This window comes from Rosa rugosa, chromosome 1 (genome assembly GCF_958449725.1).
Source record: "Rosa rugosa chromosome 1, drRosRugo1.1, whole genome shotgun sequence".
NCBI lineage: Eukaryota > Viridiplantae > Streptophyta > Magnoliopsida > Rosales > Rosaceae > Rosa > Rosa rugosa.
The window spans coordinates 19607233-19623607 of NC_084820.1; the positions used below are offsets into that span (position 1 = coordinate 19607233).

General features: G+C 38.6%; 1 protein-coding gene and 1 pseudogene across 1 annotated transcript; both read left to right on the plus strand.

Moving 5' to 3' along the window:
• Positions 1-9386: 9386 nt before the first annotated feature.
• LOC133727511 (uncharacterized) lies at positions 9387-11932 on the plus strand (annotated as a pseudogene).
• A 561-nt stretch (positions 11933-12493) lies between these two features.
• On the plus strand, positions 12494-13147 carry LOC133721496 (putative F-box protein At3g24700). Its single transcript, XM_062148162.1, has one exon. The coding sequence runs from the start codon at positions 12494-12496 to the stop codon at positions 13145-13147; it is 654 nt and encodes a 217-aa protein (XP_062004146.1).
• Positions 13148-16375: the final 3228 nt, after the last annotated feature.

The following is a 16375-nucleotide window of genomic DNA, read 5'->3' on the forward strand; positions in this document are numbered from 1 at the left end:
TTTGTAATCGCTAGGATTGATTGATATGAGAGAGGTCTTTTTTCGTCCTTGAAACCTGGTATATATACCTAGGGTTTCGACTGTTCCTTGTCATAGAAGGGATATTGATTGAAGTTTCCTATTCAATCCTCGCTACTCGACTCTAATAAGGTTTCGTTTTCCTCATGGATCACGGAATGGGTGAAGTTGAAACCCAAACCCGAGTAGGCTTATTTTTGGGCCGCAGGTATCGGCCCGTTATGCTAAATCCACTAAAGGATGTTGCCAAAATTACTTTTGGGCTCAAACACCTACTATTTTAATTAGGGGTTAGCTAAGCACTAATTAATAATGATTAGGGTTTGGCAAGTGTCCCTAAACACAAGTTCCCATTGGCCAAAGCCCATGTGAATTTGATTTGTGAGACCAATAAGATTCGATCTTTGCTTGAAATCCTAACTATATATGCGAGGGACCTCGGCTTAAGAAACCCCGTATCCAAGATTAGGGTTAGATACTAATTTAATCATACCAAGTAGGAGGATTAGCCAGGTGTCAATCATCGCCAAATGATATGAGTGCAGAGACCAAGAGAAAAGGCAATTTTGTGGACATTTGAGACTAGTCCATCATCCCAACAAAGGAAGATTTTGCTTTAACGAGTCACCCATGCCATTTGAATAATATGAGGATATTTACCACTTTGTGAGCTTGTGATGTTAACAGTGAGATTATAAACTAATGAGGAGAACCGCATGAACTTTATCCTAACTTTCAAATTTCTCCGCCCAATGAAAAGAAGGTACCACTTTTTTTTTCGGAGGATGAGAGGTGTGTCCCTTTTGATACCCTAAACCCACATGCTCTCTGGATTGAACATGTAAAGTTTGTTTGTTGCTGCAGTTCATGTAATATTTGAACAAAACCTATAACACTACAAATATTGCAATGTGATTGGCAGAAGGTGATTGAGTGAATATTTTGTGAAACTAATTACATTTTACTTCATGATCTATGAGGGCGTTTTTAATTTCATATATGCATGGGAGGTGATATTCGAATAACATTAGATAAACAACCTTTTTGGTTGACTTGATGCATATACTCTCACAAGCGTACGAATCGTGTAAAGTAAGGGAAGTATTTGGACCTTAGTTTATCGTACCTCAGGGATTAGGTGTTGGACCTAACCAAGATAATTGGCAGTATGATACTAAAAGCACACAAAGCAAATATAAAGTAAAATAAAAACTATAAACAATCAAGGCACCAAGCCTTAGCAATGCTCGGCTTAGCTCACACTAAGCCTATTCAAAGCCACTAACTTGTAGCCTCAAAATGGGTATACACAAATGAGTCGATTGATTTAATGTTTGAGAGTTGATTTGAACTTAACAAAAAGTAATAAATGCAAAGCGATTAATAAAAATGCAAGGAAATTAAACTAGAAAAGTGTGAACAATATAATGAGAATGTCGGGTGCTAGGGAGGTTCCTTCACCCAAATCTTATGTGTCGGAAGCTAATCTAATGTAGATGCAAATTTCCTACTTTGGCGGTAGTCGTATCCAAGGCGGTTCAAGGCTCAAGGACAGAAATTCCCTTTCATGGTATTCCTACTCCGGTTCAAGGGTGGTAGGAACTCACTTGGTATGAATTAGAGCCAGTTTAAGGGTCTCTAATTCACATTAAGAGGACTAAAGATCGAGGAATTAGACTACTAAGCGACCCGCCCGTGCATTTACGCAACGGGTGTAAATCACCATGCTTATAACCCCTCGAATACGAAATTGAAGGTTTCTAGCTTAGGAATTAAAGGGGGTCAAGCCTCTAACTCTGTCCTAGACATGCTCAAAATACACACCCTAGAATTGACTAGGCTCCTAGATATGCATTTTAACCTAACAAAAATAGATATAAGCATCCATCATATGAAAATTGCTTCATTACATTAAAATAAGCATCTTGTACACAAGATTTGGACTAGGGCACACAATCCTAGCCCTCAACAACAAAACTACTCACTACCCATCACCAAACTAACATCAAAATACATAATTTAAAGAGGAACAGAGTGAAGAGAAGTAGGAGTAACAAGAACAAGTCACAAATTGCTATAAAGCAATTATGGCTAGCTTTGATTTATGGATCCCCACTTTTACCCAAACTTGATAGTGATGAAGCTCTTAATGCTTGGGCTTTCCCTTTGAATCTTGTGAAATTAATGAGAAGGAGGAATTTTGGTAAGGTGGATCTTGGTGAGGTAAAGAAAAGATGAGAATGAGAAATTTTGGTGAGGTGGATCTTGGTGAGGTAAAGAAAAGGTGAGGTAAAGAAAAGATGAGAAGGAGAAATTTTGGTGAGGTGAAGAAAAGATGAGAAGGAGAAATTTTGGTGAGCTGGATATTGGTGAGGTAAAGAAAAGATGAGAAGGAGAAATCTTGGTGAGGTGAAGAAAAGATGAGAAGGAGAAATTTTGGTGAGGTGGATCTTGGTGAGGTAAAGAAAAGGTGAGGTAAAGAAAAGATGAGAAGGAGAAATTTTGGAGAGGTAAATCTTGGTGAGGTAAAGAAAAGATGAGAAGGAGAAATTTTGGTGAGGTGAAGAAAAGATGAGAAGAAGAAATTTTGGTGAGGTGGATCTTGGTGAGGTAAAGAAAAGATGAGAAGGAGAAATTAAGGTGAGGTGGATCTTGGTGAGGTGAAGAAAAGATGAGAAGGAGGTGGATCTTGGTGAGGTAAAGAAAAGATGAGAAGGAGAAATTAAGGTGAGGTGGATCTTGGTGAGGTGAAGAAAAGATGAGAATGAATAATTTTGGTGAGGTGAATCTTGGATCTTGGTGAGGTGAAGAAAAGATGAGAAGGAGGAATTTTGGTGGTGAGGTGAATAAAATATGAGAATGAGGAATTTTGGTGGTGAGCTAAAGAAAAGGTGAGGTAATAAAAAGATGAGAAGGAGAAATTAAGGTGAGGTGGATCTTGGTGAGGTGAAGAAAAGATGAGAAGGAGGTGGATCTTGGTGAGGTAAAGAAAAGATGAGAAGGAGAAATTAAGGTGAGGTGGATCTTGGTGAGGTGAAGAAAAGATGAGAAGGAGGTGGATCTTGGTGAGGTAAAGAAAAGATGAGAAGGAGAAATTAAGGTGAGGTGGATCTTGGTGAGGTGAAGAAAAGATGAGAATGAATAATTTTGGTGAGGTGGATCTTGAAGATGAGAAGGAGAAATTTTGGTGAGGTAAAGAAAAGATGAGGAGGAAAAGATGAGATATGGGGTGGGTGGATTCGGTGTTAGAGAGAAAAGAGGATGGAGTTGGTGGTGCGGCGCTGTTCGGTGTGTGGGGATGAGAGAATGATGATGGGTTTTCTAATTGATTCTCCCTTCCTATCCTCGGTGTGGCTGAGAGAGAATGGAATGAGGATAAGAAAATGGTTGGGGTGGCAGCATTTGAGTGGCCAAGGAGAGAAAATAAGGTGATGGTGGGTAAAGAAAGAAAGAAACGCCGCTGTTTCTCCTTGTATAATTAGACTCCAACGTTTAATTGTATCTCCGCCACGTGTCAAATGAATAATTAAGCAATGGATGCCCATCCTTGCACATGCTGCACGTTTTGTTTTGTGCTTAATTAACCAATTAAGCTTAATTGCATTAATCAATTAACTTAATTGCTCAATTAAGGTTTTCACAATTTCGTCATTTTGCTAAAAATTCTGAATTGTTCTATTTCGCGTCATTTTCTCACGATTTCTGTAACTCCGCTTATTTTCTACAATATAAATAAAAATAGATTAGTTACATAATAATTACTTTAGAGATTAGCTTAATTCTAGTGTTTAGAACGTAATTACGCGCATAAAAATGCGTGTGATCATTGGGTACCACATGCATCCCACCTGATGTGGCAGCTGATGTACACAGTTATGTCATTTAATGAAATTCTGTGATATGTTAGACTTTCTGCCATATCAGCTGCCACATAAGGTAAGATACATGTAGTAATCCAAAATGCGCATTACTAGTGATATTCCAACATTTTTTTGTATTAGAAATTACTAATCAATAATCACACACCATTTTATGTGTTAATTAAAACACAAAAGGATGTGTGATTAGTATTTTTAAAGGTGAATACCATCTCCCATCAAAATTTGATATTTTCAAAATTTTCACACCAACATTTCAAAATTTTATATTAAATATTTCATCCTTGGGGTTAAAATTTCTGTTACAAAAATCTATTATCTGCTTATGTGACAGTTAACTAAGAATGTAGCAGTTTATTGTACAAGGACCAGTTTCTTTTATTAGTATACCATTTCCATATAATCGTAGAGCTAGCTCGAGATTAGGTCTAGCTAGTCTAATAATGTATGGAGCAAATGTACCTATACAGCTAAGTAGATTACTTAATGTACCGTCAAATCTATCATATGCAAACTTGGGCCGCTATGATGGAATAGAATAGGTTGGAACGTTTGTAATTTTTATTTGGGTTGGAGTTCTCTCTCCCCCCCCCCCCCCCTCCTCTCGAGTGAAGCTGTAAGAGCAACAAATAACTAAACGGACGAGGGCCCTTCTAGTGCAAAGAAAAACAGGGCCCAAATCAAACAAAAGAGGCCCAAAAAATGCAGGAGATGAGAGCGCTGTGGGGCGAGAGAAACCGAAGGTCTGGATTCTAAAATTACATGTCTTTATCTTCTTCCCATTTTGACTAAAGTGATGGATTTGCCCGCAACATTATATAATATGATGATCGATTGTACATAAGCTCATCAACATATGATTTGCTCAGACGAATATCTAATTGATTAAGATACTAGTGAGAGCGTGAGGCAGTGAAGCATGAAACTTCTTATTAATATAGCTAAAATTTTCCTGAATAGGATTGATCTTTCAAAAGGTAGTGACTTTCCACTGCATTGTTAGTATTTCACTATCACCAGATAGTAACTATCCACAAAACTATATAATTCTTGAAAGTTTTCGTATTTATTTCTATAATCACACAACCATATTTAGGACACTGACTTCCGTTCTTTCAAAAAATCTTTGACTTCATGTTCTTCGACTTCAGAGATAATGTTTTCATTTGTAGATGGTACATTTAGAATTTCCAGGTGTAGAAGTGTCATGGGAAGTCTCTTCGGATCATGAAACGTTTCTAGTTATTTAGTGGACTTATGAGTTGGGACAAAGATATGGTGAAGAACGTTTGAGCTATTCAGGGTGAACTCTGGTTCTCTAGTTGAGAGTTGAGACGTTCTTTTGCAGGCCAGTCGTTACTGGAAGTACCTTTCCATATTAGGAATTAAGTTGATGTAGATGTATCTCACATAAATAGATTATAAAACTGTGTGAGATTCAGGTGGCGCGCGTGGTTCCAATTAATGTCTGCATCAAATCATTTTCTTATTTCTGAGATTTTCTTTACCGGACTTGTTTCACTATACGACACAAGTGACTGTATTCGACTATTCGTTGATATATAAAGTCAGTGTTTTGTGTTACTTCCAAGAAGATACAGATTTCCAACCTGTGACAACTCCTTCTATTTCTCTGTCTCAATCCAGTGATCCACCACCTACCAATGGAGATCTTTTTTATTAGCTTACTTCAGCTATCACTTTTGCTTTTCTATGTTTTCCTTCACTTTGTTTGTCCAAGTTCTTTTGATATATCTGGCTTTGAGGTTGATACACTTAACACACCGTACCGTGGAGATGCAACTGTTGACCATGATGTAAAATCGTGTTGACCTTGCTGATTAGTCTTTTTAACAGAATCTGTTATTAGACTTAATAGGATTTGGAAGCTTAATAGAATCTGTGAAGCTTAATAGGATTGTAAAGCTTAATAGGATTGCGAAGCTTAATAGGATTTGGAACCTTAATAGGATTTCCATTCTTTCCAGCTGTATTAGTTAGTTAGTTAGCTATGTAGTATAAATAGCTGAGCTCTCTCATTTTCCTGTAACAAAGGCTTGGTTAATTGAAAGAAGGGTCTGATCTTTTCTCTCTCTGTTCGTCTCTCTCAAATTCCTTTGTGCTCTTTGTAAACCCTAACTCATGTCTGGTGCCATGGCTATCATGGTATCAGAGCAACCATAGACCCAGGACCTGTGATTCATGCTTCCGCACTCATCTTTGTTAAATTGATTATTTGTTTTGCATATTCAGATCTAGCTTCGTTTCTGGTGCGATTTGAGGTTTGCTCGTCTTCAGATCTTGGATTTGAAGCTTTGATCTTCATCGAAGCTTGGTGTGAGCTTTCTCAGTGACTTGTACTTCTCTTCCTCAGGTGATTTGCTCTTGTTGTTGTTCTTCAGGAGTATGAGCTTTATGATTTTGAGTTTTGGAGTAAATTTGGAGTATATAGAGTAAATCGGAGTAACTTTGGAGCATATAGAGTAATTCTTGAGCAATTCTTTCTGAAATTTCTGAGTATTTGAGAAAAATAGAGCAAAACTGTGTAGTTGAGTAAAATAGAGCAACAAGATATGTGGTGTTTGTATTGAAAATTGAAGCAAATTGTGAGCAAAAGTAAAATCTGAGCAAATCTCTCTGCTGTGAGTAATTTTGAGCATTCTGATCCAAGCAATATCTTTCTTCACCAGTTTCAAGAGATTGTTGAAATTTCTTTGAGTGTGCCCCTACAAATAGAAGTTTATTTGGTGAGAGTTATTTGCAGAAAAGTTACAAATGGCTCCTCAAGGTGTAACTACTCCTAGTCTGACTCACTCTGATGTTCATTCCTTGTTGAGTATCATAACTATGCGTCTTGGAGAAAGAAACTTCATCAAATGGAGTTTTCAGTTCCAGTCTACTCTTGCTGGAAATGGATTGTTTGGATTTTATGATGGTTCAGAAGTTGCCCCTCCTAGATATTCTCTTACTACTGAAGGTGTAGTTACTAATGAAGAAACTGCATCATATAGAGCATGGAAGCAGACAGATACGGCTATTCTTAGTCTGCTAATGGCCACTTTGGATGAAGATATTATGGATGTGATAATTGGTTGTAGCACATCTAGGCAATGCGCCACATAAGATAGAATTAATGCACAATGTCATTTATTGATTAAGGCATATTGCCATTACATAATTCTTGGAAATAATAAAGACTATTCTAAAAATAAAAATCTGCGGCATTTAGTCTTCATCGCCAGATTTAAAGTCTTTGTGAACTCGATGTCTTGATCACCATGATGCGGCTACCTTCGTAGGTACATTGCAAATTCAGGTCCATTGATCAGACGTTCCATATCAGAAATAGACACCATAAAGAGGATTCTCCCTTGATTGAGGCACTTTGGCGCAATATGCATAGTCCCTAGGACTGGTGGCGTTGGAAAGTGGTGCCCATGGCCAACGTTGGCTCCATGGTTCCCAACCCTACGTCCCTCAAAATCACGCCTCCTACGGTCGTGTGATTGTCGCCTTGAGCGATTACCTTCTTGAGCATTTCGATCGTATGGATCATGACGTCGATGGCAACTTTCTCTAGCCATAGGACGACGCTCTTGATGACTATCTTGAAGCCTATCAATTTCTCTTTTCACAAGTTCATTGCCATGTCTTTCAGCAGTGGCCATAACTTCAATAAGCTGTTGGAAACTTGTGATCCGTCTTGCATTTACATGAGTCCGGAATAAGTCAGAGGACCTCATAGCACAGACGGGGAAGGTATTGAGGGTTTTCTCAATCAACTGGTCTTTTGTGATCATCTTTCTACAGAGACGCATCATTACTCTGATGCGGAGGGCTTCCGAATAAAATAGCATGACCGTGTCAAATTCAGAGAAGCGAAGATCTTTCCATTCTGCTTCTGTATTCGGAAGGATGGAGTCACGAACATTGCCATATCGTTTGCGAAGCGCTTACCAAAGTTTTATAGCGCTATCCTCATTTATGAATTCAAACTGGAGGTCACTATCCGTGTGACGTTTCATGAAGGCAAGTGCCCTGAAATTATCTTTCTCAGTTTGAGGGTCTGGAGCTGTTTCTATAGGACAAAGCTCTTGGATAGTATGCAATAAATCACAGGCAATAAGGTGGATCTCGACATCAATAACCCATATTAAGTACCTTTTGCCTGCATAATCCAATGGAACAAAATCGAGTTTGTTCGTGTTTGACATCCTGAAAGATGAAACAAGAACAAGTTAGTTTCGGAGTCAATGCTTCCGCGAAAACTAATATAAATAGGATTTTCGAGCTATGCTACCAAGAAATCGATTTCCAAGAATAATTGGATTAGACCGAAACGATGATGTTTATATGGTCATAAATCGATGCTTACGGACGCTCTTAGTCCGAAGTCTTACGAACGCTCTTAGTTCGTTAATAGCGTGAATCCCCACGATTCCGCTTTTCAAGAATCGAACCCATGTTATAAGAAAGGTGGGATGTAGAAGAAGGGAGGTTGCAAGTCCCCGAAGAAAAGAAGGAGAAATTAAAGTACGGAAAGCGGGAACTTTAATTATAAATACTTACTTGGTTAATTGAAGCTTGAAACCTTGATTCTTGAATTTGGAGTTGATTTGGTGTTGTTAACCGAAACCGAAAAGAAGGCCTAAGGGTGGTAGAAACCTTGGCCGAGGTGAATGGGAGGTGTGACCGAGCGTGCAGTCGGCAATTGGGCTGCAGTTTGCAGCTGCTGCCAGGTGGTAACGTAGGGCAGAAAAGCTAGCCAAGCTAGCTGGAGGACACGGACGCTGCAGGGGCAGCAGAACACACGGGCAGCAGGGGCTGCGATTGCAAGGCTGCAGGCTCACGGGCGCGCAAGCAGGCAGGGAGCGCAGGGGCGCGTAGCGCGGGGTGTGCTCGGGGCAAACTGCAGGGGATGCTTCGGCTAGCTCGGGCTAGCGACAGTAGCAAATTTCGGTGAGGAGAGTTTTCTGGTTTTTGGTTTTTGTTTTGTGGCTAGAACTCGTGCTGATAACGTGTTTAAGGAAAAGAGATTCGAGAGAGAATGTAGAGAGAATTGTAATCATATTATTGAGAATAGGAGCCCTATATATAGGGATTACAAAGTACATGTTCTAATGTTACAAGGAATACTAATCCGAGTAGGATTAGGAATTCTAGAACATTCTCTCCTATTACTACTCCTAGTTTGATTAGGCACACACAAAACTGATTTTCCTTCAACAAAAAATACTGTATTTAGACATAAATATTTAGCAAAACAACATCAGATCTCACAGGCTATTTCAAGTCTCAGTGACTCCGAGTCTCAAGTCTCCGTCGCTAATATCGTCATGACTGGCATATCGATCACACACACACACTCTCTCTCTGAATTATCATGTCTTTCCACGTCTCTTGTTCTAGTTTTCAGGTTAAGGACTAAGGTAATTCTATATAGTTATCCGATTTCGTTTAATGATTCTCTATGCACCATTGTTCTTATAACTTTTATCATCATTGTGATCTATTGTAATGAATTTGTTCTTTTATAACTTTTAATTGAAGAGGTTGAAGAGGAAAGGGCGTCGCAGAAATGGCAGAGGTTGATGAAAATTTGGTGGACAAAATCCTGTCAACTCTGCCTCCCAAGGCTCTGATGTGATTCAAATGCGCCTCTAAAGTGTGGTATGCGCTGATCAACGATCCCAGGTTCGTAGCTAAGCACCTCTTCAATTACAATTACAATTCCAAGCTTCTGCTCCTTATGAAGAGGCGTTTAGTCACCGAGGACATCAAGGACACTGCTAATGAGACTACAGAAGAAGAAGAAGGAGAGCTAGAGTTTTCGTTGCTTAATTTATGCAATAATGATGATGATATTGATAATGGTGAGGACAGCATTATTGTCTCTAGTGTCGAGGACATCAAGATTCCTCTTTGTAGAGCCAAAGAAATTCATGTTGTAGGGCATTGCAATGGAATCATCTGTCTACTTCTAGGAGATCTAGCTAATTCTTTTCAGCTGTTTTTATGGAACCCAGCAATTCAGGAATTCAAGCTTCTTCCCCCCTTCCATACCTTCAAGATGTTGATTGGGAAAGAACTCTGTGGTTCAAGTATGTTCACGGGTTTGGATATGATCCTAAATTGAACGAATATAAAGTTGTTAACATTGGAATAGTTTATCCAGATGATTTTAGGGATGATGGATATGGTATTCATCATCCTCCAAAACCAGCAATATACACTTTGAGTACTGATTCTTGGAAAGAGATCAAAACCAATGCTTTCGAAACAGAAACCACTCTCCTTAGACCCGAAAATTTCCAGATTCAATTCAAGCAAATGTTTTATTGGTTAGGATATGAGCAACATAAGGAACTGGATTTGTTTGATATAGACGAGGACGCCATTGGGCCGGTCATCATTTTGTTGGATATTGAGAATGAGGTATTTCAGGATATCATGTTACCTGATAGTTTATATCCTCGCTATCGCAGTTTCAATAGCATGCTCTATATTAATAGTATGCAACTTCGAGTGTGGAACGAATCCCCTGCTCTTTTTGTATTGGTTGATGGACTTCAAGGTATTAAACCTGAAGAAGATTATTCTTTTGTAATATGGGTGCTGGATGAACTTGGTGGTGCTTGGACAAAACACATGACTCTTGAACCCACAGAGAAGCCATTGGCATTTTTGAATAGCAATGAGATAGTTATAAATGATTTCATGGGACTTGTACTCTCCTATGAACTTCGTAGCAAAAGGCTTAAAGATATTCTGATTCAAAACACGCCTTATTCTCATATATATGTCCGGTTAGATGACATTGCAGCTGTTGTCTGTGTGAAAAGTATAGTTTCAGTCTTGGAAGCCCAGAAGCTCCAAAACAGAGATAATTCCAATGTGGTATAGTTACTAAACATTTTCTTTTCCCTTTCTATCCAAATTCTTCAATAAGTTTGTACCAATAAGGACGTTCAAATTGCATCTTTAGTTCGGAAATACCTTACATGTCAACTATTGATGTTTCATTCTATTTTTCAGGCGAACTTTTCTTTACTCACGCACTTTCCATCCAGTCCTTCAATAGTGGACAGGGAATCGACATCATATTCAATATGGGCTATCCCACCGGATGATGTGTCTCTTAGGATCAAGAAAGTGATGGAAAGTCTCAGGGCCGAGTTCGGTGGGCCGGAGATCGAACCACATATCCCTATTGTGGGATCCATTCGTATGACGTATGAAGATGTGCTCAACAAATTTAGATCTCTCCGTTCTAAAAATCTCCATGCATATCAAGCAAAAGTTGATCTAGTGGTTACCAGAAATTTTTATCACCAATGTGTTTCTCTACTCTTTGATTTTACAATGAAAGTATCCGGACATGTATTTAATTTTTCTTGTTATGATGTTTAGTTTTATCTTGATTCATATGAACTTTCGAGTGTTGTTTTCCGCATTTAGTCTTGGATAGATGTATAATTCGACTAATTTGAAACAATGAATTTGATTTGAAGATTTCATGCACCTTTTCATTTATGGCACCCATATTTCTGTTTTTAGGTATCAGTAGAGCCAAGTATTCAATTACTCTCATTTTTCTAATACACTGTGAGTAATTACATGAATTGATTTTTTTGTTTTTGTTTTCAGTTAAAGTGTACAACTGAGATATGCAATGCACATTTCGGTTTACCTTCGCGTAAGTTCCCTTCATTGTTGAACTGCTTTTTTCGGTAACTTTTTTTTCAGAGTTGATGCCTTGTTTTGAAATGGACTAGAGCTGTTGTGCTTATTTTATCTTATGAAATGTAATTTGTCTCTCCTCCTCTGCAGATGGTAGGCCATATTTGAGTCTCCTTTACGGGTGTCTGACAGAAGAAGAGAGGAAAATAGCTCTAGAAAAAGTTTGCATTCTAGATAAAAACATTTCCAGCTTGAGCTTCACCATAGCTCAACTCGGAGTGTACAAAATCGACTATAGAGATATAACTCTCAGATCTCGGGAGAAAATTACTGAATATACTCTCCCATTCCATTAGGTCGGTCTCTCAAGTCATGCTTACTATAAAGCTTGTATTCTGATCGATATAAAGAGTACTATGTTCCGGTGTCCCTGCATGCTGTAGTTATGTCTTTAATTAGATCTGGTATGATTTTTGTTCTTTTGTTAGAGTCCCCGGAATATGTATAATTAGATTTTGGATTGTTTATATTTTTGCTATGACAAGCTTATTTCCATACAAGCTTATACATACAAAATCCTAGCATCTAAACTTCTGGTATCAAACACCCTATGACATACAAATTTATAATATATATAACAAACAAATATCGTCTCAATCTCCGGCTCTAGCGGACTAGCATTTCTCTCTCTCTCTCTCTCTCTCTCTGAATCATAATTTCTTTTCCCTGTCTCCTATTCTAGTTCTCAGGTTAAGGACTAAGGTAATTCTATATAGTTAGATCCGATTTCGTTTAATGATTCTCTAAGAACCATTGTTTTTATAACTTTTATTATCATTAATTGTGATCTATTGTAATGAATTCGCTCTTTTATAACTTTTAATCGAGGAGGTTGAAGAGGATAGGGCGTGGCCGAAATGACAGAGGTTGGTGAAGATCTGGTAGAGAAAATCCTGTCAACTCTGCGTCCCAAGGCTTTGGCACAATTGAAATGCGCCTCGAAAGGGTGGTATGCACTGATCAACAATCCCAAGTTCGTAGCTAAGCACCTCTCCAATTACAATTCCAATTCCAACCATCTGCTCTGTATGAAGAAGCGTTTAGTCTCCAAGAACATCAAGGACACTGCTAATGAGACTGCAGAAGAAGAAGAAGAGCTAGTGTTTTCGTTGCTTAATTTATGCAATAATGATGATGATATTGATAATGGTGAGGACAACATTACTGTCTCTATTGTCGAGGATATCAAGATTCATCTTTGTATGAGTCTAAAGACTAGAGGCGAAGCAGTTCATATTGTAGGGCATTGCGATGGAATCATCTGTCTATTTCTAGGAGTTCTAGTTAAATGTTTTCAGCTGCTTTTATGGAACTCAGCAATTCAGGAATTCAATCTTCTTCACCCCTTTCCATACCTTCAAGATGTTGATTGGGAAGAAACTCTGTGGTTCAAGTATGTTCAGGGGTTTGGATATGATCCTAAATTGAAGCTCATTCCCTATGTTCTTGTTGTGGTTTCAGGAAAGGAGTCCATGAGTGGACGTGTTAGTGAGATACCAGAATTGTCTTGAGCAGAAAATGTTTGGAGCTTTGTTTTGCTTGTGAAGTGTGTGCTGGACTGTGCTTTCCTTGTTTACATGATTGCTCCCTGGTGCTGGATGTTCTTCATTCCAGAATTTTTGTTCTTTTTGCTTTTGCAATGTACATATGTTGTAAGTAACTGAAGTGTTAACCTGGAGCATTCCTTTGGTGCTTTTTTTTTTTTTTGTAGTGGAAAACTTTGAAAGCAAGTTATTCTTTTGAGCTTATAAAATGAACTATTTTTCTCTCAGATTTTGGAAAGGCTTTATGAGAAGTGTTCCTTTGGAACTTTGTTAAAAGTCTTGTTCAGTGAAAAATTTATAAACATGCTTTTAAGTATAGTTTGAAAACATCAAGTTTGCCTTTATTCTTTTGTTATCACAGATTTGTTCTTACTTCAAATAAAGAAAAGAAAAAAATATGCCTTACTCTGGTTTCAGTTTTTATCCACCACATTAGTCATGACTCAAGGTTGGGTTGTGACAAAATAGTCCAACTATGAGTAAAAAAAATAGGTTCACATAAGTGGACTTGTAAATCATAATGTGTAGAAAAAAGAAAGTTGTCGTCCTATATGTACTTACAATTTTTTTTGCTGTCTCCTCTACCTCAGCTTGTTTGAACTGACAGTTCCTATATTGCCTTGCCTTAATCCACATTGTAGCTCTATGTAGTTGTTCTAACGGCACACTTTCAAACTAAATCAATACACAAAAAAGAAAAAGAAAAAGAAAAAAAAACTCAATTAGTTAATCACTTATAGAAATATCTATTGATAAGAATGCTCATTAAAAACATTTAGTAAGTTAGTAGCTATCCATCAAAAACTCACCAATTCTTCCTGCAAATTTGCATACCCTTTACGTGCCATACGGTGAGGGTATTTATTCTCCTTTCCTGCAAATTTGCATACCCTTTAGTCATTTGGAAGCGCCTTGAGACGTAGATGATGCTCCCCAAGTATTTTGCAGCGATTTGAAGCGTGGAGGAAGAATCGACGGTTTGAAGTTTATGGTCACTATTCACAAATCGGGTTCAACCTTCTTCTTAATTGTTGAGGTACTTCTACTCATTTTCTGACTTTGTCTCAGTTGAGAAAGTTGTTGGGTCTGTTGAGTAGGTGCTGCTACCAAAGTTTGGTGGCCATTAAAGCTGGTGGCAGCGGCGGCGGCGGTGCGTAGGGCAGCTTTTTAATTGCGATTTCTAGCTAGTTAAATCCTAGAAATGTCGTAGAACTTATATTTGAAGTTTGGTGAAGATTGGATGGATATTGAAGAGGATTGAAGGAGTTGAGATTATGGGATTTGGGATTGAATTTTAATTATCGTAAAATTATTTTCCGTCCGGTAATTATTTATGTACGAATGATTGTGTACAGGACGAGATACCGACTCATCACTCGACGAGGATCCTTACGCTTGGATACCACGTTAGCCGTATACTGTGAGTGTACTTTTGTTTTCTAAATAATGATGCATGCAATTGTTTTTCCGAAATAAGTATTTATTTAATTAATGATCATATTATTATAATTCACTTTCGGGAAATTGATATTGATTTATCTTGATTTTGATTTGGGAAATGGATTAGCGATTTAAATTATTGTTTTAAGTTATCGAGCATATTAATTGGATTTGAGTATTCATTACCATCGATTGGAATTTCAAATTGAAGTTTGTTATGCTCGATTTGAATTTTGTGATTTATATTGAATTTCGATGAAGTATTTTCCAAGGTAATTTCCGGAATTAAATATTGCTTTCATTCGTCGGTTTTTGAATTTCCCAAAGGATCTTCGAAAATGGGATTTTCATTGGGATTCATGAATTTACTTTAACCTCGCATATTGGTTTATGAATTCGAGAATGTTTTGGCGTGCAGGGCCACGTCATTAGAATATTATTTTCTTCTTGTGAGATATTGGGGAAGCCTTACTGATTTTCGATTTTTTCGTATGATTTTAACCTACCATACCTGGGTCGTCATATTTATTGCTAGCTAGCCTATTAGTACTCCTCCCCACTTACTATGTGTTTGTGGGTGAGTAGAGCAGAGCATGGGATGCTCAAGAGTGTGGGACACTCCGACCCGAGCCTGGGAGGCTCCCTTTTTAGCGTATGGTGATGACTTCTTCCCCATACTTTACTACTACTTGACTAGCAGGGCTAGTCAGATTTTTGTTTAACCAGCGGGGCTGGTATGTTCTCACGATCGCGAGTTTGTTTTTGAGCTTAAAGAAATGTACTTTATAATCGTTGCATGCATCGGTTTTTAATGAAATAAACGTGGGAAAGTATAAACTCTTTTTATTTTGCAATTACTTATTTTTGTTTACTCACGCTAACATTTTTATATACTTTTTCCCTGGGCCCTTCGTTTTCAAATGCCCAGTCTGCAGAGTAGCTGGTTCGGCATAGTAGGATTCGGGGCATAGCATCTGCTGCTGTTGTTTTCTATATTGTTGGTTATTTATTGAACCCACTTGTATCTTGAATTCTTTTCCTCCTTTAGATTGCTCTGATAACCTGTGGGACAAATATTGTAAGTTTGGATTATGTTGTATTGTTTGGATTTTAGTTGTAAATTGTGGAGTTGTTGGGTTTTGGGGAGCAGGGTGGCTCCATGAGATTATGGATGATTTGTTAGAAGTGTGAATGTGTTTTTACAGGTTTTTGGGTAGTCCGTTTTGGGTAGCCGAATTTTTGGTAGAATTATTCCTAAGGTGGGCCCCACAGGGTCAGCACGGATTTCAGGGTGAAATTTGGGGCGGGTCCTGTCACCTGCAGCCAACGCACCCAGCGCCCAGCCCAACGCTCGCCTAACAGCCTGCCAGCGCGCCCTGAGCCCAGCCTGCTCACACCTGCGCGCTGCTGCCCTGCAGCGTCCCTGCTACCCTTGCGCTCCTACCGCACACCTAGCGCGCCTGCAGCCCCTGTTGCCCAGCAACTCATTGCAACCCTTCGTTCCAGCCCTCTGCCACGACCAGGATTGCAGACCGGTTGCAATCCTAGCTTAGGATCGAACAACCACTGCAATCCTAGCTCAGGATCGAACAACCACTGCAATCCTAGCTTAGGATTGAAGCGTTACCACCGCTGCAAGCCTCGCTTCATCATCTCGTCGTTAGCTTCTCTCCATCACGCCTGCATCAACACGCGCGTGACTCAAACCCCGAATCAACAAGTAAGTTTTTGTGATTAAAGTTCCTGCTTTCTTGT